This window comes from Morchella sextelata, assembly GCF_020137385.1.
Source record: "Morchella sextelata strain SCLS chromosome Unknown scls_14, whole genome shotgun sequence".
NCBI classification, from domain to species: domain Eukaryota; kingdom Fungi; phylum Ascomycota; class Pezizomycetes; order Pezizales; family Morchellaceae; genus Morchella; species Morchella sextelata.
Window position 1 is genome coordinate 979482 of NW_025408629.1, and position 19551 is coordinate 999032.

Consider the following 19551-nt stretch of genomic DNA (forward strand, 5'->3'; position numbering starts at 1 on the left):
TCTGATGAGTCAGGTCAGGAGTATCCCCAGATTGCTATGTTATCACTGACAGAAAACAACAAAAAAATATGAAAAGAAAAAGGCAGGAAGGGAGAGCGTCCCAACCGGAGAAAAAACAGAAAACTTTGGAGGAACCTATTCATGGTCCTCGACCTATCGTTAATCAGTTCCTTTGTTTTGCGGAAAAATGTTTATCTTGTAAGGTGTTGTTGGATACTGGTGCAACTGGTCCTGTTTTGTCTGCTGTTTTTGTTGATAGTTTTGAGGTCCCGAAGGTGAAACGAGACGTCCCGGCCCGGGTATTTGGATTTACGGGAGAAGTTATGAAGGGCACGGGACACGCCTTTACACAACCATTAATTATAATGTCAAGGGGGCATCAGACGCAACTATCATTCGAGATCGCCCCTCTCCCAGTTGGCATCGATGCAATATTACCGAACTGGTGGTTGAAAGAACACAAGCCGGTTATAGGGGCAAATGGGGAAGTTTCCTACGATGGCAAGAACTGCAAGAGTCGATGCTTCACTGATAAGGAACCTCAAATAGAGATGGACGAGGGTGTACTGGACGATCCGGAGGCCCAATTCATCGGTAGTATTTGCCTTTTGGAAGATGAATCGGTCAACCTCCGTGAGACTCTTCCCTCTTGGCTCCATGGGTTCCTTAAAGTCTTCCTACCATCGGAAGCAGACAAACTACCACCGCATCGATCCTACGACCATGCGATAGATCTCGAAACAGGTAAACAGCCACCATGGGGACCCGTCTACTCCCTATCCGAAGTCGAGCTGAAGGTGCTTCGGGAGTACCTGGACAAAATGTTGCGATTGGGAAAGATTAGGCCGAGCAAATCCCCGGCAGGAGCCCCAATTCTATTTGTAAAGAAGAAGGACGGTAGTCTACGACTTTGCGTTGACTACCGTGGACTTAACCGCGTGTCCATCAAGAACAGGTATCCGTTACCACTTATGGACGAACTACGAGATCGAGTGGCAGGCGCGGTTATCTTCTCGAAGATTGACCTGAAGGAAGGTTACAACCTCGTCAGGATCAAAGACGGCGACGAGTGGAAGACAGCATTCCGTACGCGGTACGGGCATTTTGAGTACCTCGTCATGCCTTTTGGGCTGGCAAATGCGCCGGCGACCTTCCAGAACATGATGAATGATGCGCTGAGGGAATTCTTGGATCAAGGTGTAGTAGTATACCTTGATGATATCCTAATATATAGCAAGTCTCGAGAGGAGCACAGAGAGTTGGTCGGCAAAGTCCTTAGTAGGCTACATGAATACAATCTAGTCGCCAACCCGAAGAAATCGTTCTTCGAGCTCACCGAAATCGAGTTCCTTGGATACATCCTTGCCCCAGCAGGCGTCACCATGGCACTGGATAAGGTCATGTCTGTTACGAATTGGCAAGCCCCGCGCAGCGTTAAGGAAGTACAGATCTTCATGGGCTTTGCCAACTTCTACAGAAGGTTTATCCACAATTTCTCCGGGGTCTGTAAACCCATTACCGATTGTCTCAGGGGTGATGCTAAGAACTTTGTCTGGTCTATGACGGCCCAAGCAGCCTTCGAAAAACTCAAAACCCTGTTTACGTCTGCGCCGATCTTGGTACACTTCACCCCAGATCGCCAGACTATCGTGGAAACGGACGCAAGTGATTTTGCTATTGCCGCAATTCTATCCCAGGTTATTGACGGAAAGACTCACCCTGTTGCCTTCTATTCTCGAAAACTTAACCCAGCGGAACTTAACTACGACGTCTGGGATAAGGAGATGTTGGGAATTGTGTCAGCCTTCAAGCAATGGCGTCACTACCTCGAAGGACCTAGCCGAACGGTTCTCGTATATACGGATCACAAGAACTTGGAATATTTTTCAACAACCAAGGTTCTTAACCGACGACAGGCAAGGTGGGCTGAGTCTTTGGCGGAATTTGACTTCAAGATTATTTACCGCCCGGGAACCAAAAATGGGAAGGCAGATGCACTATCGCGACGGCCGGAGTACCGTCCTGAAGGGGGAGGCACGCTTGGGAAACAGCCGATAGACAAGTTCTTTAAGCCCGGACAGTTGGCGGAGGAAGAGTTTGTGGTATCAGCGGTGTCGCTTGCCTCCAAGGGGGTGATTGACTGGTCTAAGAATTTCCTGGATCACGTCAGGCAGGCGGCATCGGGAGACCCGACATGGGTAGGATTGAAAGAGAGAGTTGAGCAGGGAGAGAAGCTGGGGGAAATGAAGGATATCGCTGAGAAAGACGGGCTACTCTTCTATAAGAATCGACTCTACATTCCGGCAGACGACCGTATCAAGATCCGAATCGCACAGGCAGAACACGATTCGAAAGTAGCAGGACACTTTGGACAAGACAAGACACTGGAACTCATCACGCGTAACTTCTACTGGCCAAAAATGAACGAGTGGATTGATGATTACGTTCGGTCATGTGACGAGTGCCAGCGCAACAAACCCAGCCGCCATAAGAAGTACGGTGCGCTTCTACCATTGTCCACACCACATTCCGTCTGGCAATCGATATCAATGGACTTCGTCGTGCAGTTACCGGAATCGAAGGGATATAACCAAATTTGGGTAGTAGTCGATAGGTTCTCGAAGATGTCGCACTTCATTCCCCTAGTAGCAGAAACGACCGCGCAGGATTTAGCGAAGATATTCCTCGGTCAAATCTGGCGACTCCATGGGCTGCCTCTTGATATAGTTTCCGACAGGGACGCCAAGTTTACTTCAAGCTTTTGGGCATCCCTTATGGAATTATTGGACGTGAGGATAAGAATGAGTACGGCTTTCCACCCTCAGACCGATGGGCAAACAGAGCGAGTCAACCAAACCCTTGAGCATTACTTACGAGCGTTCTGCAACTACGAGCAAAATGATTGGGCAGAGCTACTCCCGTTGGCGGAGTATGCTTACAACAACTCGGTTACCACCGCCACGGGTCAATCTCCGTTTTATACCAATTACGGTTATAACCCAAGAACCAACTGGCCAACAGAAGCCGAAGTGGTCAACCCAACTAGTGACCTGTACGCTCACTTCATCCGAGGGGTTCACGATTCTGCTCTCGCTCGCTTAACAGACACCAGGGAGAAGATGGGGAAATACTATGATCGAAAAAGGGACGAACCGCCTAACTTCAAGGTGGGAAACATGGTTATGCTCAATGCGACCAATATCAAGACACGTCGCTCCACCAAGAAACTCGATCATAAGAAACTCGGTCCGTTCAAGATCATCCGACTAGCCGGGAAACGAGCCTGCGAACTGGAACTGCCGCCACAAGTCAAAATCCATAATGTGTTCCATATTGAACTCTTGGAACGGTATCGACAGAGCAGTATCCCAGGCCGAGAACAACGTCCCCCAACTCCCGAAGAGGTCGATAAGGAAGGAGAGGTGCTGTACGAAGTGGAAAGTATCGTGGGGAGCCGGAAAAGCAGAAGAGGATTAGTGGAATACCTGGTGAAATGGCGGGGCTATTCGATGAGTGACTGTACGTATCAAGTCATGGACGCTATGGATGAGGAAGTACTTGACCTTGTCCGCGACTTCCATCGAAGGAACCCCAAGGCCGTGAAGGACCAACGCCTGAGACTATAGAGGTACCCTACGGGGCTAAGTCCTTCCCCTTCACAGACACCGCGGGTGATATGTGGAGCAGGTTTACTGGAACCATAGTCTGTCAGAAGATGTCCCGAGACGTGACACCCTGGAAGGGGGGTAAGCTGTTACGGGCATGCCAAGCATTTACGGGAGTGAGAGAAAGGCTAGTAGATACCCCAATACCCTCTGTACGCTAATATCAACTCTTGACCACACTCGCGGAGTGTGGTGCGACCAAATTACGACCAAAACCCAGAGTCATAAAAAACACGTTTTCGACCCCAATAATAACCCCCGGAGCGTCAAACCGCCGGAGGGGAGTGTTTTGGTACCGGTGGATATATGAGGGACAGCTGGAATCAATCGGATCGAAGATCGGACCGCTCGGAGGGAATCGGCACAAGCTGCCAGCCGACCGAGTACCTATCGGCGGTACCTGTGGGCATGAGAGGACTCTGCTATGTGGGAAAGCGATGTGGGAAGAGGCCTGAGTAGGTAGCCTTGCCGTCCGAGACCTCCGAATAGCCGACGCTGACGATTATCCACCAGACGGCCGATGGAGAAGAAACATCGACAGGGAAACGTGCATTAGAGTGGATAAATAGGTTGAGGGGTTTCAGCGGATTTAGGAGTTTGGGTTACGGACTTAGGAGTTAAATGTTCTTGGTTGTTTTTCAGGGTCTCGGGCATGCCCCGAGTGTATTCTGTATTATTAGTAGACTGGGTCCTCGAGACATAAGCGAGGGATATAAATACTGTGTCATTCACTGACTAGCCAAACGATTATCGGCGAAATCAGAGTCTTAACAATATAAATCGTTGATACGCGAGTTACAACTTTATTTGACTATACTTTTGAAAACACTTTACTCTATCGTGACTTCGAACTCTACCTGAACTATTACGTCGAAGACGGTCGAATTCTATACGCTAACTCTAGTGAATCTTCGTTGATAACGTAGCTCGCGGGGCCCGTATCGGATCAAGGAGAATCATACTCGACGTTGACTGAAGAGACCTTGGAGACTTCTACCTTTGTAGCTGTTAGCCGAACTCTGAGCTCTGCGTAGTGTACTCTTGTGGTCTGGTACACATCCCTCACATCTACCTTTGTAGCTGTTAGCCGAACTCTGAGCTCTGCGTAGTGTACTCTTGTGGTCTGGTACGCATCCCTCACAGAGGCCTGAGTAGGTAGGCTTGCCGTCCGAGACCTACGAGTAGCCGACGCTGATGATTATCCACCAGACAGCCGATGGAGAGGAAACATCTACAGGGAAACGTGCATTAGAGTGGGTAAATAGGTTGAGGGGTTTCAGCGGGTTTAGGAGTTTGGGTTACTGTGAGGGATGCGTACCAGACCACAAGAGTACACTACGCAGAGCTCAGAGTTCGGCTAACAGCTACAAAGGTAGAAGTCTCCAAGGTCTCTTCAGTCAACGTCGAGTATAATTCTCCTTGATCCGATACGGGCCCCGCGAGCTACGTTATCAACAAAGATTCACTAGAGTTAGCGTTTGATGTTCGACCGTCTTCGACGTAATAGTTCAGGTGGAGTTCGAAGTCACGATAGAGTAAGGTAATTCCCAAAGTATAGTCAAATAAAGTTGTAACTCGCGTATCAACGATTTATATTGTTAAGACTCTGATTTCGCCGATAATGGTTTGGCTAGTCAGTGAATGACACGGTATTTATATCCCTCGCTTATGTCTCGAGGACCCAGTCTACTAATAATACAGAATACACTCGGGGCCTGCCCGAGACCCTGAAAAACAACCAAGAACATTTAACTCCTAAGTCCGTAACCCAAACTCCTAAACCCGCTAAAACCCCTCAACCTATTTACCCACTCTAATGCACGTTTCCCTGTTGATGTTTCCTCTCCATCGGCCGTCTGGTGGATAATCGTCAGCGTTGGCTACTCGTAGGTCTCGGACGACAAGGCTACCTACTCAGGCCTCTTCCCACATCGCTTTCCCTCATAGCAGAGTCCTCTCATGCCCATAGGTACCGCCGATAGGTACTCGGTCGGCTGGTAGCTTGCGCCGATTCGCTCCGAGTGATCCGATCTTCGATCCGATTGCTTCCAGCTGTCCCTCATATATCCACCGGTACCAAAGCACTCCCCTCCGGCGGTTTGACGCTCCGGGGGTTATTATTGGGGTCGAAAACGTGTTTTTTATGACTCCGTGTTTTGGTCGTATTTTGGTCGCACCACACCCCGCGGGTGCGGTCCAGAGTTGACGTTAGCGTGCAGAGGGTAATGGGGTATCTACTAGCCTTTTCTCGTAAATGCTTGGCATGCCCGTAACAGCTTACCCCCCTTCCAGGGTGTCACGTCTCGGGACATCTTCTGACAGACTATGGTTCCAGTAAACCTGCTCCACATATCACCCGCGGTGTCTGTGGAGGGGAAGGACTTAGCCCCGTAGGGTACCTCTATAGTCTCAGGCGTTGGTCCTTCACGGCCTTGGGGTTCCTTCGATGAAAGTCGCGGACTAGGTCAAGTACCTCCTCATTCATAGCATCCATGACTTGGTACGTGCAGTCGCTCATCGAATAGCCCCGCCATTTCACCAGGTATTCCACTAATCCTCTTCTACTTTTCCGGCTTCCCACAATACTTTCTACTTCGTACAGGATCTCTCCTTCCTTATCGACATCTTCGGGAGTTGGGGGACCTTGTTCACGGCCTGGGATACTGCTCTGTCGGTAACGTTCCAAGAGTTCAATGTGGAAGACGTTGTGGATTTTGACTTGTGGTGGCAGTTCCAATTCGCAGGCTCGTTTTCCGGCTAGTCGGATGATTTTGAACGGGCCGAGTTTCTTATGATCGAGTTTCTTGGTAGAGCGACGTGTCTTAATATTGGTCGTGTTGAGCATAACCATATCTCCCACCTTGAAGTTAGGCGGTTCGTCCCTTTTCCGATCATAGTATTTTCCCATCTTTTCCCTGGTGTCTGTCAAACGAGCGAGAGCAGAATCGTGGACTCCTCGGATGAAGTGGGCATACAGGTCACTGGTTGGGTTGACCACTTCGGCTTCCGTCGGCCAGTTGGTTCTTGGGTTATAACCGTAATTGGTATAGAACGGAGATTGGCCCGTGGCGGTGGTAACCGAGTTATTGTAAGCATACTCCGCCAATGGGAGTAGCTCTGCCCAATCATCTTGCTCGTAGTTGCAGAATGCTCGTAGATAATGCTCAAGGGTTTGGTTGACTCGCTCTGTTTGCCCATCGGTCTGAGGGTGGAAAGCCGTACTCATTCTTATCCTCACGTCCAATAATTCCATAAGGGATGCCCAAAAGCTTGAAGTAAACTTGGCGTCCCTGTCGGAAACTATATCAAGAGGCAGCCCATGGAGTCGCCAGATTTGACCGAGGAATATCTTCGCTAAATCTTGCGCGGTCGTTTCTGCTACTAGGGGAATAAAGTGCGACATCTTTGAGAACCTATCGACTACTACCCAAATTTGGTTATATCCCTTTGATTCCGGTAATTGCACGACGAAGTCCATTGATATCGATTGCCAGACAGAATGTGGTGTGGACAATGGTAGAAGCGCACCGTACTTCTTATGGCGGCTGGGTTTGTTGCGCTGGCACTCGTCACATGACCGAACGTAGTCATCAATCCACTCGTTCATTTTTGGCCAATAGAAGTTACGCGTGATGAGTTCCAGTGTCTTGTCTTGTCCAAAGTGTCCTGCCACTTTCGAATCGTGTTCTGCCTGTGCGATTCGGATCTTGATACGGTCGTCTGCCGGAATGTAGAGTCGATTCTTATAGAAGAGTAGCCCGTCTTTCTCAGCGATATCCTTCATTTCCCCCAGCTTCTCTCCCTGCTCAACTCTCTCTTTCAATCCTACCCATGTCGGGTCTCCCGATGCCGCCTGCCTGACATGATCCAGAAAATTCTTAGACCAGTCAATCACCCCCTTGGAGGCAAGCGACACCGCTGATACCACAAACTCTTCCTCCGCCAACTGTCCGGGCTTAAAGAACCTGTCTATCGGCTGTTTCCCAAGCGTGCCTCCCCCTTCAGGACGGTACTCCGGCCGTCGCGATAGTGCATCTGCCTTCCCATTTTTGGTTCCCGGGCGGTAAATAATCTTAAAATCAAATTCCGCCAAAGACTCAGCCCACCTTGCCTGTCGTCGGTTAAGAACCTTGGTTGTAGAGAAGTACTCTAAGTTCTTGTGATCCGTATAGACGAGGACCGTTCGGCTAGGTCCTTCGAGGTAGTGACGCCATTGCTTGAAGGCTGACACAATTCCTAGCATCTCCTTATCCCAGACGTCGTAGTTAAGTTCCGCTGGGTTAAGCTTTCGAGAATAAAAGGCAACAGGGTGAGTCTTTCCGTCAATAACCTGGGATAGAATTGCGGCGATAGCAAAATCACTTGCGTCCGTTTCCACGATAGTCTGGCGATCTGGAGAGAAATGTACCAAGATCGGCGCAGATGTAAACAGAGTTTTGAGTTTTTCGAAGGCTGCTTGGGCCGTCATAGACCAGACAAAGTTCTTAGCATCACCCCTGAGACAATCGGTAATGGGTTTACAGACCCCGGAGAAATTGTGGATAAACCTTCTGTAGAAGTTGGCAAAGCCCATGAAGATTTGTACTTCTTTAACGCTGCGCGGGGCTTGCCAATTCGTAACAGACATAACCTTATCCAGTGCCATGGTGACGCCTGCTGGGGCAAGGATGTATCCGAGGAACTCGATTTCGGTGAGCTCGAAGAACGATTTCTTCGGGTTGGCGACTAGGTTATATTCTTGTAACCTACTAAGTACTTTGCCGACCAGGTCTCTGTGCTCCTCCCGAGATTTGCTATATATCAGGATATCATCAAGGTATACTACTACACCTTGATCCAAGAATTCCCTCAGCGCATCATTCATCATGTTCTGAAAGGTCGCCGGCGCATTTGCCAGCCCAAAAGGCATGACGAGGTACTCAAAATGCCCATACCGCGTACGGAAGGCTGTCTTCCACTCGTCGCCGTCTTTGATCCTGATAAGGTTGTATCCTTCCTTCAGGTCAATCTTCGAGAAGATAACCGCGCCTGCTACTCGATCTCGCAGTTCGTCCATAAGCGGTAAGGGGTACCTGTTCTTGATGGACACACGGTTAAGTCCACGGTAGTCAACGCAAAGTCGGAGACTACCGTCCTTCTTCTTCACAAATAGGATTGGGGCTCCTGCCGGGGATTTGCTCGGCCTAATCTTTCCCAATCGCAACATTTTATCCAGGTACTCCCGAAGCACCTTCAGCTCGATTTCGGATAGGGAGTAAACGGGTCCCCATGGTGGCTGCTTCCCTGGTTCGAGATCTATCGCATGGTCGTAAGATCGATGCGGTGGTAATTTGTCTGCTTCCGATGGTAGGAAGACTTTAAGGAACCCATGGAGCCAAGAGGGAAGAGTTTCGCGGAGGTTAACCGATTCATCTTCCAAAAGGCAAATGCTACCGATGAATTGGGCCTCCGGATCGTCCAATACCCCCTCGTCCATTTCTATTTGAGGTTCCTTGTCAGTGAAGCATCGACTCTTGCAGTTCTCACCATCATAGGAAACCTCCCCATTTGCCCCTATAACCGGTTTATGTTCTTTCAACCACCAGTTCGGTAGTATCGCATCGATGCCAAGTGGGAGAGGGGCGATTTCGAATGACAACTGTGTTTGATGCCCCCTTGACATTATAATTAATGGTTGTGTAAAGGCGTGTCCCGTGCCCTTCATAACTTCTCCCGTAAATCCAAATACCCGGGCCGGGACGTCTCGTTTCACCTTTGGGACCTCGAAACTATCAACAAAAATAGCAGACAAAACAGGACCAGTTGCACCAGTATCCAACAACACCTTACAAGGTAAACATTTTTCCGCAAAACAAAGAAACTGATTAACGATAGGTCGAGGACCGTGAATAGGTTCCTCCAAAATTTTCTGTTTTTTCTCCGGTTGGGACGCTCTCCCTTCCTGCCTTTTTCTTTTCATATTTTTTTTATTGTTTTCCGTCAGTGATAACATAGCAATCTGGGGATACTCCTGACCTGACTCATCAGAGTCCCCTACTAAAAATCCATATCGAAATCCATCTCCGATTCCGATCCACGTTCTCGTACAAACGCTTGCCCAGTGGTGTATTCCGCAGCAGCCGTAGCAGCCGGCTTTCTAGCACGGTGCCTCATTGTAACGGAGCCATTTCAACTGTCTGGTGTATGAGTACACACAGGGCCCGGTTACATGCTGAGAGTTATTGTTAGAAGCCAGTTGCACGGTGATATGCAAGTACCGGCAGTGTGGTTAGCTACCAGCTGTTAGAGTAACTACATTCCGGGCGCTAGGAAGGGGACCTATTCATGGGAGCAATGACTGACGAGTCTATGCCTCGCCAGTGACTAGAAGACCGGCCAGAGTGAAGCTCTGATTGCCCGGTGATCCTCTGTATCCTCCGAGCATTGTAAGTCCGCCGAAAGGCAGGAACTATGCTAAGGAAGTCTACAATAAGCGAAAGCTCTACAGCAATGATTAAGCTTACACCTGAGCGGTAGCTCATTCATGCAGGTCCTCGGTTGTGTGGCAACCAAGGCTGCAGGTGTTACAAAGGCTTTGACTAAGGGTGGTTGCCTTGGGTATCGGAAACACCTGCTGACGCTTAGAGAAAAGCGGGGTAGCGGTGGTATTGTTTCCGGTACTGAGGAAAGGCCCACCGGAACTTAGTAAGGAGTTAGGAGCAGAGAATAGAGGCCTTCGGAGTATAAGTACTCAGGTTCATTCTCGCCCTTCAGTCCTGTTCTCTCCAGTCTTCATCAGAAAGAAAACCAAGTTCTTATCGGTAGCAGAGCCCTTAAAGATTATTGAGTTCTAGCGATAGTATCTTTGAATAATCTGCAACCTGATTGTCTATCTTGCACGGCCGTCTCTATTCTATACAAATCTATTTCTCTTAGAAAGGACCCCCGTTACAGATAATCTTTAAGGCTCAAGTCACCTTCAGATTATTCTTCCTATATACAAAAATGTCCGCCCTCTCAGCTCCGGATGCGCCCCTGCAGATTGAATGGCAGCCGGTGCCCCTCCAGCTTGATGCCACTGGGCAGACACAGCTTGTCAAGAAGCCCAGGACCGCTTTACAGACCTACATCCCCGGTTGCGAGCCTGCTTGGCAGGATACCGACGAGATTTCCGTCCAGCAGTTCTTCACAGAGCTTCAGACCTACCTCCAGCACAGCCTGCAGAATCAGTTGACCCGGGGCAGTCAGGCCCTACTCATTGTACAAGAGCGCCAGGCAGCACAGAATGCTCTGATGGCGGAAGCTCTTGAGTACATGAGAATGGAGGTCAACTCTGTTCAGGAAGAACTCCGGAAGTATGTGGAGAAAGATGAGCTGAATGCCGATGCCATGGAGATTGAGTGGACAAACCCGGCTACTCCACCGGACTTTGTGGCCGAGATACAGAAAGCCCTTGATGAAGGAAGACTGGTGGTGGCCAGACCAGCAACTCCGGCACCAAATCCAGTCTCCAGGTCCTCTTCCAGAGCAGCTACCAGGACAATGCAGCGGAAGGCCAGCCCCTTTGCAGCATTTCCGGTCAGATCCACTAGGAGAGTTATTCCTATTGTGCAGCCAGCGGTGGGAGCTTCACCCTTACCACCTAGCCGCTTTGGTGGGGTACACCCACTCCTTGGAGGAACTGATCGATCCTTTGACTATGAAGGAGAGTTCTTCTCAGGTGCAGGCCGAGGACCTCCCAGTCCACTAGCCAGGAACCCGGGAAGGTCCACTATGTCTGGGGCCGCTCAACCAGCAGCATCCTCACCTTTGGCCAGCAATCCGGCACCAGTAGCACCTGTGGCCCCTCCTGCTGCGGCCGCCGCTCCCCCTCCAGCTCAGGCACAGGGAGGAAGTGGTGGAAATCAGAACCCTCCACCCCCAGCAGCCCGCGCTCCCGCTCCAGGAGATTCAGACAGTTCAGACTCGGAACCAGAAGGTGGTGATAGGAGAGGATGGCGGAGATATCTTAAGAAGAAGTTGGAGAAGCAACAGAAGGACTTGTTTGCTATTATGTCCCAGCAGTATCAACCTCCGGCCACCTCCCACCCTTCTACTTCCACTAGGGCCAGAGAACCAAAGGCACCACCACCTTCCAAATTCCAGGGCAAAGCGGAGCAAGTGGAGACCTTCATCCGGCAATGTGAGAATGTGTTCTCCATTGAGAGCCTGTCATTTACCTCTGAGGAGGTTAAGATCCGATATGCAGGCAACTTGATGGAAGGTGAGGCAGCGATCCGATGGTATGAGGCATACCACAATTCAATTGATCAAGCCTCTGCCAACCGTCTTGCTGGAATACCGGTGCAGTTGGATCAGAGATGGAAGCATTGGGATTCCTTTGTGGATGCTTTTAGAGCTGCCTTCGGTGAAGCCATCTCTAGAGATGATGCTGTAGCCCAATGGAATACCCTCACCCACACAGCTCGAGGAGGAATAGACCTCTTCCTGAATACTATCATTCAGCTGATGTGGAAGACTGGCTATGAGGGTCAGTTGGTGGATGATAAGATTCATAATTCCCTCCTCCCGGACCTAGGTATGAGTTGGGCTCTTTTTAATCCCAAGCCAAAGTCCTTGATGGAGCGGATAGCTGCTCTAAGAGAGTTAGGGCACACCCATGAGAGGTACCAAGGGATGGCAGCTGAGAAAGCGCACCCTCGGACCAAGAAAGATCCTCCCGCTCAGAAGGACCAGCAGCCTAAGAGGAAAAGAGAAGCTGCGAGCTCCTCTGGACCTCAGAAGACTCCTGGACCTAAGGACAAAGCGGTGGAACTGAAGGGTATCCCGGGGGATATTCTAGAAGAAAGAAGGAAAGCAGAAGTATGCTTGAAGGTATGACCTTCCGGTACTCCCTATTGGTAGAGTGCATAGACTGACTTGTGCAATAGTGCGGCAAGTCCAGACACAAATGGACCGATTGTTGGTCCAAGGAACCTACTGTTGTTCGAGTAGCAGCAGTGAGGGTACAAAAGCGGAAAAGAGGGAATGGCAAGTCCAACTCTCAGAAGAAGGCTAAAGTGGCTGCTGTAGTAGCAGAGGATCCACTTATTGTACTCCCGGAGGTTACGGAAGATTTTGCTTTGCAGCCTGAGCAAGACTCGGACAATGAAATCCTCTGGTAGAAAAGTGTCTGTTTTGGGTCTATGTTTACTAGTTTTCTTTTATATGGGATTTGGGTTTCTATGTTTCTCTTGAATAAATTATGATTGTGTTTCCGCCTATTTGACTGCTCTAAGCACTCTGAGGATGGGTTTAAGACCCGAAACAGCTGGTCTGTCAGTGCTCTACCAAAGTTACATTTGCTACAAAGACACTTCCAAACCGCTACCAAAAAATTACCACACATCATACCCGCTATATTACCGCTTGGGAATAGAACCAAAGGATCTTTGATCTTAGTAGTGCCCGAAGCTATTAGCTATGCTGAAAAGACAAAGAGAAACGAGTCCAGAATCCGCTGTTAAGCAAAGAAGGTTGGAACAGAGGCTTCCCTCCTTACCAGTACATGGAAGAAGACCTATACTGAAGGCAGGACTGTCATGGACAGTCAAAGGAAAGGATGAAGGCGCCCAAGGGTCTTTCCTGTTTGACACCGGTTGTACAGGAGCAATCCTCAACCAGAGTTTTGTCAGGAAGCATGGAATTCCCTTAGTACGGCGGGATCAACCTCTGACAATGTTTGATGCTCAAGGAGATGTCATGATGGGAGGAGGCGAGTATTACACTCACCCGGTCCGCATGATTATGGGAGATCATAAGGAGACACTCCGATGGGAAGTGGCTACTTTGGAAGAAGGAATGACCGGTTACCTGCCAATTAGTTGGGCTAGGAAGCATAACCCGGACATCAACTGGGAACTCAACACCATGAGCTGGAGAAGTGACTACTGTAAGCAGAATTGTCTCCCAGCGGCCACCAAGATTGAACTGATCTCTCCATACCAAATGTTGGAAGAAGAAGAGACAGTCTATCAATTGGTTGGTTCAGTATGGCATGATGAGGACGGAGGTGATATTGCTGAGAAAATACACCACCTATACCGGGATTGGGCTGATGTGTTCAGTCAAGAGAAGATTGAGGAAATGCCGCCGCATTCCCATAATGATTTAAAGATCAAACTCTTGCCTGGGACCGCTCCCCCATTTGGCCCACTGTACCCATGTTCCGCTCCAGAGTTGAAGGCCCTCCGAGAGTACCTGGACAAAGAATTGTCTTCAGGAAAGATCTCTAGATCTAATAGCCCTGCTGCGGCGCCCATACTGTTCATTCCTAAGAAGGATGGGACATTGCGAATTTGTGTGGACTACAGAGGATTGAACAAGGTCACTGTCAAGGACAAGTACCCGCTGCCTATCATGAGTGAGCTCAGAGACAGGTTGTTCAAGGCCAAGATCTTCACAAAGATAGACCTGAAGAACGGCTTCAATTTGATCAGGATAGCAGAAGGTGATGAGTGGAAAACCGCTTTCAGAACCCGCTATGGACTGTATCAGTATAATGTGATGCCATTTGGTCTATGCAATGCCCCCTCAGCCTTCCAGGCAATGATCAATGATGTGCTAAAGGAACTACTGGATGAAGGAGTGGTTGTCTACATCGACGACATCCTCATCTACTCGGAGACTGAGAAGGAGCATGAGCTACTGGTCAAGAAGGTATTACAGAAGCTTAGGGAAGCAAAACTCTGTGCCTCGATCAATAAGACATCCTTCCATGTCCGAGAAGTAGAATACCTAGGCTATCACATCTCGGAAGAAGGAGTATCTATGTCAGAAGACAAGGTGGAGGCAGTTAAGGAATGGCCGGTCCCTGAGAATATCAAGGCAGTACAAGCATTCCTCGGATTTGCAAACTTCTATCGCCGCTTTATTGAAGGCTTCAGTAAAGTCTGCAAACCATTAACTGACCTCCTGCAAAAAGACAAGAAATGGTATTGGACGGCAGCACATGAGCAGGCCTTTGAAGAACTCAAGAGGCTGTTCACAAGCGCTCCAATCCTCCTTCATTTTGACCCTAGTAGGAGAACGGTGGTCGAGACAGATGCCAGTGATTTTGCCAAGGGAGCGGTGCTCTCTCAGTATGGGGATGATGGGAAGCTACATCCGGTGGCATTCTATTCTAAGAAGTTCTCCCCCGCCGAGATCAACTACGACATTCATGATAAGGAAATGGGAGCTATTGTAGCCTCTTTCCGGGAATGGGAACACATGCTCAAATCTTGTGAGCAAGAGATCACGGTTTTCACAGACCACAAGAACTTGGAGTATTTTAATTCTACCAAGGTTCTCACTAGGCGGCAAGCTAGATGGTCCGAGGACCTAGCAGGCTATAATTTCAAAGTTGTCTACAGACCGGGAGAAAAGAATGGCAAGACTGATGTGCTATCTAGGCGCTGGGATCACCGCCTTGGAGAGGGAGGTGAAACTCTGCAGCCGGAGCCACAGATCTTTTTTAGGCCAGGTCAATTGGTTCTGGATCCTGCAAAGCTAGCGGCTGTCAGGGTGAATCAATTGCAGAATACATTCTTAGAGCGCCTATACACGGCTGCTAAAGAGGATAGTTTCTGGCAGGAATTGCACCGCTCTCTGGTTGAAAGGAAACCAAATTTGGACCAGAACTTGTCGGTCAAGAACGGTCTCATCTTCTACAAAAATAGATGGTATATACCCAAAGACAAGAAGCTTCAGATGGAAATACTGTCCGATACCCACGACTCTAAGGTGGCTGGTCATTTTGGCCAATTTAAGACACTAGAGCGGGTGAAAAACAACTTCTTTTGGCCCAACATGGATAAGGATGTTGAGGAATATGTCCGGAGCTGTGACAGCTGCCAGAGGAATAAGACCTCAAGACACAAGAAGTTTGGTATGCTCCAACCGTTGGAGATACCCTATCGGCCATGGACTTCCATCTCTATGGACTTCATTGTGGGATTACCGGAATCTAGTGGGTTTACAAAGATCTGGGTAATAGTGGACCGCTTTTCGAAAATGGCACACTACATCCCTCTTCCTACCCTCAATAAAACGGAAGATTTGGCTAAGTTGTTCTTGAAGGAAGTTTGGAGACTCCATGGTTTACCTGATGATATAGTCTCGGACAGAGATAGCAGGTTCATTTCTCACTTTTGGCAATCTCTCATGAGTCTCCTCAATGTGAAGCTGAAGATGTCCACATCTTTCCACCCACAAACGGACGGTCAAACAGAAAGAGTTAACCAGACCCTGGAACATTACTTGCGGAGTTATTGTTCATATCAACAGGATGACTGGGCAGAACTCTTGCCTTTGGCAGAGTATGCATATAACTCGGCGGTCTCTGAGTCTACCAAAGTATCGGCTTTTTATGCCAACTATGGATATGAACCCAGGACCAACTGGCCGGCCCCAAAGGAAGGAGTACAATGGAACAATCCAGCGAGCGAGGTCATGATATCTCAATGGGAATCTATCTGGCAGGCTATGAATGCCAGCTTGGGTAAAGCTAGATTAAGGATGGCCCGGTGGTATGATACTCATGCCCTGGCGCCGCCTGAAATCAAGCCCGGAGATGAAGTTATGCTAGACCGGCGCAATGTGCAAACAAAGCGGCCTTTGGGAAAATTGGATCAGAAGAAGATGGGACCTTTTAAGGTCTTAGAAGCCATTGGTACCCGTGCCTACAAGCTCTCTCTTCCCCCCCAAATGGGAATCCACCCGGTCTTTCATGTCTCTCTTTTGGAACCTTACAGAGCACCGGTAGATCCTGAGAGAAGAGTTCCATTACCGGAACCTGAAGAGATTGAAGGAGAACAGAACTGGGTTGTCCGAGAGGTAGCTGATAGCCGGGTCAATAAGAAAAGGAGACTAGTGGAATACCTAGTGCTATGGGAAGGGTATGAAAACGAGGATGCTACATGGGAACCTTGGGAGCATCTCAAGAAGAGTGCTGAAGAAGCCCTTCTGGATTTCCATATGAGGTATCCTAAGAAACCCAGAGACAAGCGGATTGTTGGGGTGTAGTTTGTTTTCCTCCAGGTTTTCGTTCTTTGCATATCACGGAGTTTCTTGTCACATAGATTGGATGGTAATAGAATGGTTATAGATCTCGGAGACCAAGATCCTGGAAGAGGGAAGTGGTGTAACGGAGCCATTTCAACTGTCTGGTGTATGAGTACACACAGGGCCCGGTTACATGCTGAGAGTTATTGTTAGAAGCCAGTTGCACGGTGATATGCAAGTACCGGCAGTGTGGTTAGCTACCAGCTGTTAGAGTAACTACATTCCGGGCGCTAGGAAGGGGACCTATTCATGGGAGCAATGACTGACGAGTCTATGCCTCGCCAGTGACTAGAAGACCGGCCAGAGTGAAGCTCTGATTGCCCGGTGATCCTCTGTATCCTCCGAGCATTGTAAGTCCGCCGAAAGGCAGGAACTATGCTAAGGAAGTCTACAATAAGCGAAAGCTCTACAGCAATGATTAAGCTTACACCTGAGCGGTAGCTCATTCATGCAGGTCCTCGGTTGTGTGGCAACCAAGGCTGCAGGTGTTACAAAGGCTTTGACTAAGGGTGGTTGCCTTGGGTATCGGAAACACCTGCTGACGCTTAGAGAAAAGCGGGGTAGCGGTGGTATTGTTTCCGGTACTGAGGAAAGGCCCACCGGAACTTAGTAAGGAGTTAGGAGCAGAGAATAGAGGCCTTCGGAGTATAAGTACTCAGGTTCATTCTCGCCCTTCAGTCCTGTTCTCTCCAGTCTTCATCAGAAAGAAAACCAAGTTCTTATCGGTAGCAGAGCCCTTAAAGATTATTGAGTTCTAGCGATAGTATCTTTGAATAATCTGCAACCTGATTGTCTATCTTGCACGGCCGTCTCTATTCTATACAAATCTATTTCTCTTAAAAAGGACCCCCGTTACACTCATTCGCTTTCTCTGAGGTTGGGGTTCCGGTGGTTCCATATCGTGGTCGCCATCGTCATCGCGGGTACGCTTTCGGGAGAAGGAGGAGATAGATGCACTACTATTAACATCTGAACGACACCATTTCCAAAGATGACCCTTTCGGCCACATCGTACACAGACGCCATCGGTCTTTCGCTGTTCTCGGACCGGCTGTGGAACTCCTTTGGTGGCTTCGTCGTAGTCGTGGTATATTGGCTTATTCCCCGACTTGTTCTTGTTAGTGCTCTTCTTATCTTGTCCTTTTTCCTTCTCCTCAGTCTGAGCCCTGCCCTTGATCTTAAACCCTTTCTCCTTCTGCCGCGAGTTCCCACCATGGTTCGACTCCTTCCCTCTTGACTCTGCTTTCCCCAACATCTTCATCTGCTCCTGATAAGCTTCATGAGCCTTGCCGGCTCGTTCCAACTGTTGGATGTACTCGGAGTCGTCATCGGTTGGATCGAAGCGTGAGTGGCGCTCCCGAATTTCATTTGGTAGCCCTTGGAGCAAGGCGGCGCGATAGGATGCCCCTTTCATCTGAGCATGCTGGTTCATGATCTCCATTCTCGTCAAGTAGTCCCCAATGTTAGCAGAGTACTTAAACTGCTGCATCTTCATTGCATTCTCCATAGCTTCCTGAGTGCTTAGGAACCGTTTTCTGATCTCCTGACGGAACCGAGTCCAAGTGGCGTAGTCCGCGGCTGCCGGGCCTAGCATCTTGGTCTCGATATATTCCATAAACCATTCCTTTGCCAACCCACACGTGTACGTTCCAGCGAACAGTACCTTGTTCCTGTCCGTTCGGAACTTCTTGGGCTTCTGCTCAAAGTAGATCTCGCATTCCATGAGCCAATGCCGCAGGTTATGCTTCCTGGCATTATCGAATTCAAAGGGTATTTTGGCGAGCGAATCTGCCATATCGTCGTCTTCGGGCGGCGCCGAATTCCGGTTTCCGCCTCGGTTCATTCTCCAATTCTTCCGACCGTGCGACCATTCACTGTTATCGTCGTCATCGTCGTCGGAAGGTTCTGGATCTCCCCCAAAGTTTCCTCTTGGTGGGTTTCGGGGAGGTAGATTTCCACCATTCCCTCCTACCGGAGCAGTTCCTACCGGTCGCCTGCCACTGTTTCCCTGCACTGGGCTGGCATCCTCCGGTTGCTTGCCTCCGTTTCCTCCAACTGGGCCAGCTCCTTCTGGTCGCTTGCCGTTCCCTGATGTTTGGGGCCCAGCATTTTGGGGTTTCTTGCCATTGCCAACAGGAACCGTTCGGGGTGCATTAGGGTCTAGCGGAGCACTAGCCACGGAAGGTGCTTGTTACGGGCATGCCAAGCATTTAGGAAAAGGCTAGTAGATACCCCAATACCCTCTGCACGCTAACGTCAACTCTGGACCGCACCCGCGGGGTGTGGTGCGACCAATATACGACCAAAACACGGAGTCATAAAAAACACGTTTTCGACCCCAATAATAACCCCCGGAGCGTCAAACCGCCGGAGGGGAGTGCTTTGGTACCGGTGGATATATGAGGGACAGCTGGAAGCAATCGGATCGAAGATCGGATCACTCGGAGCGAATCGGCGCAAGCCACCAGCCGACCGAGTACCTATCGGCGGTACCTATGGGCATGAGAGGACTCTGCTATGTGGGAAAGCGATGTGGGAAGAGGCCTGAGTAGGTAGCTTTGCCGTCCGAGACCTACGAGTAGCCGACGCTGACGATTACCCACCAGACGGCCGATGGAGAGGAAACATCGACAGGGAAGCGTGCATTAGAGTGGGTAAATAGGTTGAAGGGTTTCAGCGGGTTTAGGAGTTTGGGTTACGGACTTAGGAGTTAAATGTTCTTGGTTGTTTTTCAGGGTCTCGGGCAGATCCCGAGTGTATTCTGTATTATTAGTAGACTGGGTCCTCGAGACATAAGCGAGGGATATAAATACTGTGTCATTCA

At 49.4% G+C, this 19551-nt stretch overlaps 6 protein-coding genes across 6 annotated transcripts; 4 read left to right on the forward strand and 2 right to left on the reverse strand.

The window, feature by feature from the left end:
• Positions 1-68: 68 nt before the first annotated feature.
• H6S33_003117 (uncharacterized protein) lies at positions 69-3626 on the forward strand (the record flags this gene model as incomplete). The annotated part of the gene is made up of 1 exon (XM_044834472.1): positions 69-3626. The coding sequence occupies one exon, from the start codon at positions 69-71 to the stop codon at positions 3624-3626; it is 3558 nt and encodes a 1185-aa protein (XP_044692324.1).
• A 2440-nt stretch (positions 3627-6066) lies between these two features.
• Positions 6067-9698, reverse strand: H6S33_003118 (uncharacterized protein; the record flags this gene model as incomplete). The annotated part of the gene is made up of 1 exon (XM_044834473.1): positions 6067-9698. A coding segment is annotated over one exon (3632 nt), but the record flags the coding sequence as incomplete, so codon positions are not given.
• Positions 9699-10649: 951 nt separating this feature from the next.
• Positions 10650-12518, forward strand: H6S33_003119 (uncharacterized protein; the record flags this gene model as incomplete). Its single annotated transcript, XM_044834474.1, has 1 exon — positions 10650-12518. A coding segment is annotated over one exon (1869 nt), but the record flags the coding sequence as incomplete, so codon positions are not given.
• Positions 12519-12574: 56 nt separating this feature from the next.
• Positions 12575-12808, forward strand: H6S33_003120 (uncharacterized protein; the record flags this gene model as incomplete). Its single annotated transcript, XM_044834475.1, has 1 exon — positions 12575-12808. A coding segment is annotated over one exon (234 nt), but the record flags the coding sequence as incomplete, so codon positions are not given.
• Positions 12809-13106: 298 nt separating this feature from the next.
• Positions 13107-16688, forward strand: H6S33_003121 (uncharacterized protein; the record flags this gene model as incomplete). Its single annotated transcript, XM_044834476.1, has 1 exon — positions 13107-16688. The coding sequence occupies one exon, from the start codon at positions 13107-13109 to the stop codon at positions 16686-16688; it is 3582 nt and encodes a 1193-aa protein (XP_044692328.1).
• An 856-nt stretch (positions 16689-17544) lies between these two features.
• H6S33_003122 (uncharacterized protein) lies at positions 17545-18887 on the reverse strand (the record flags this gene model as incomplete). Its single annotated transcript, XM_044834477.1, has 1 exon — positions 17545-18887. A coding segment is annotated over one exon (1343 nt), but the record flags the coding sequence as incomplete, so codon positions are not given.
• Between the last annotated feature and the right edge of the window lie 664 nt (positions 18888-19551).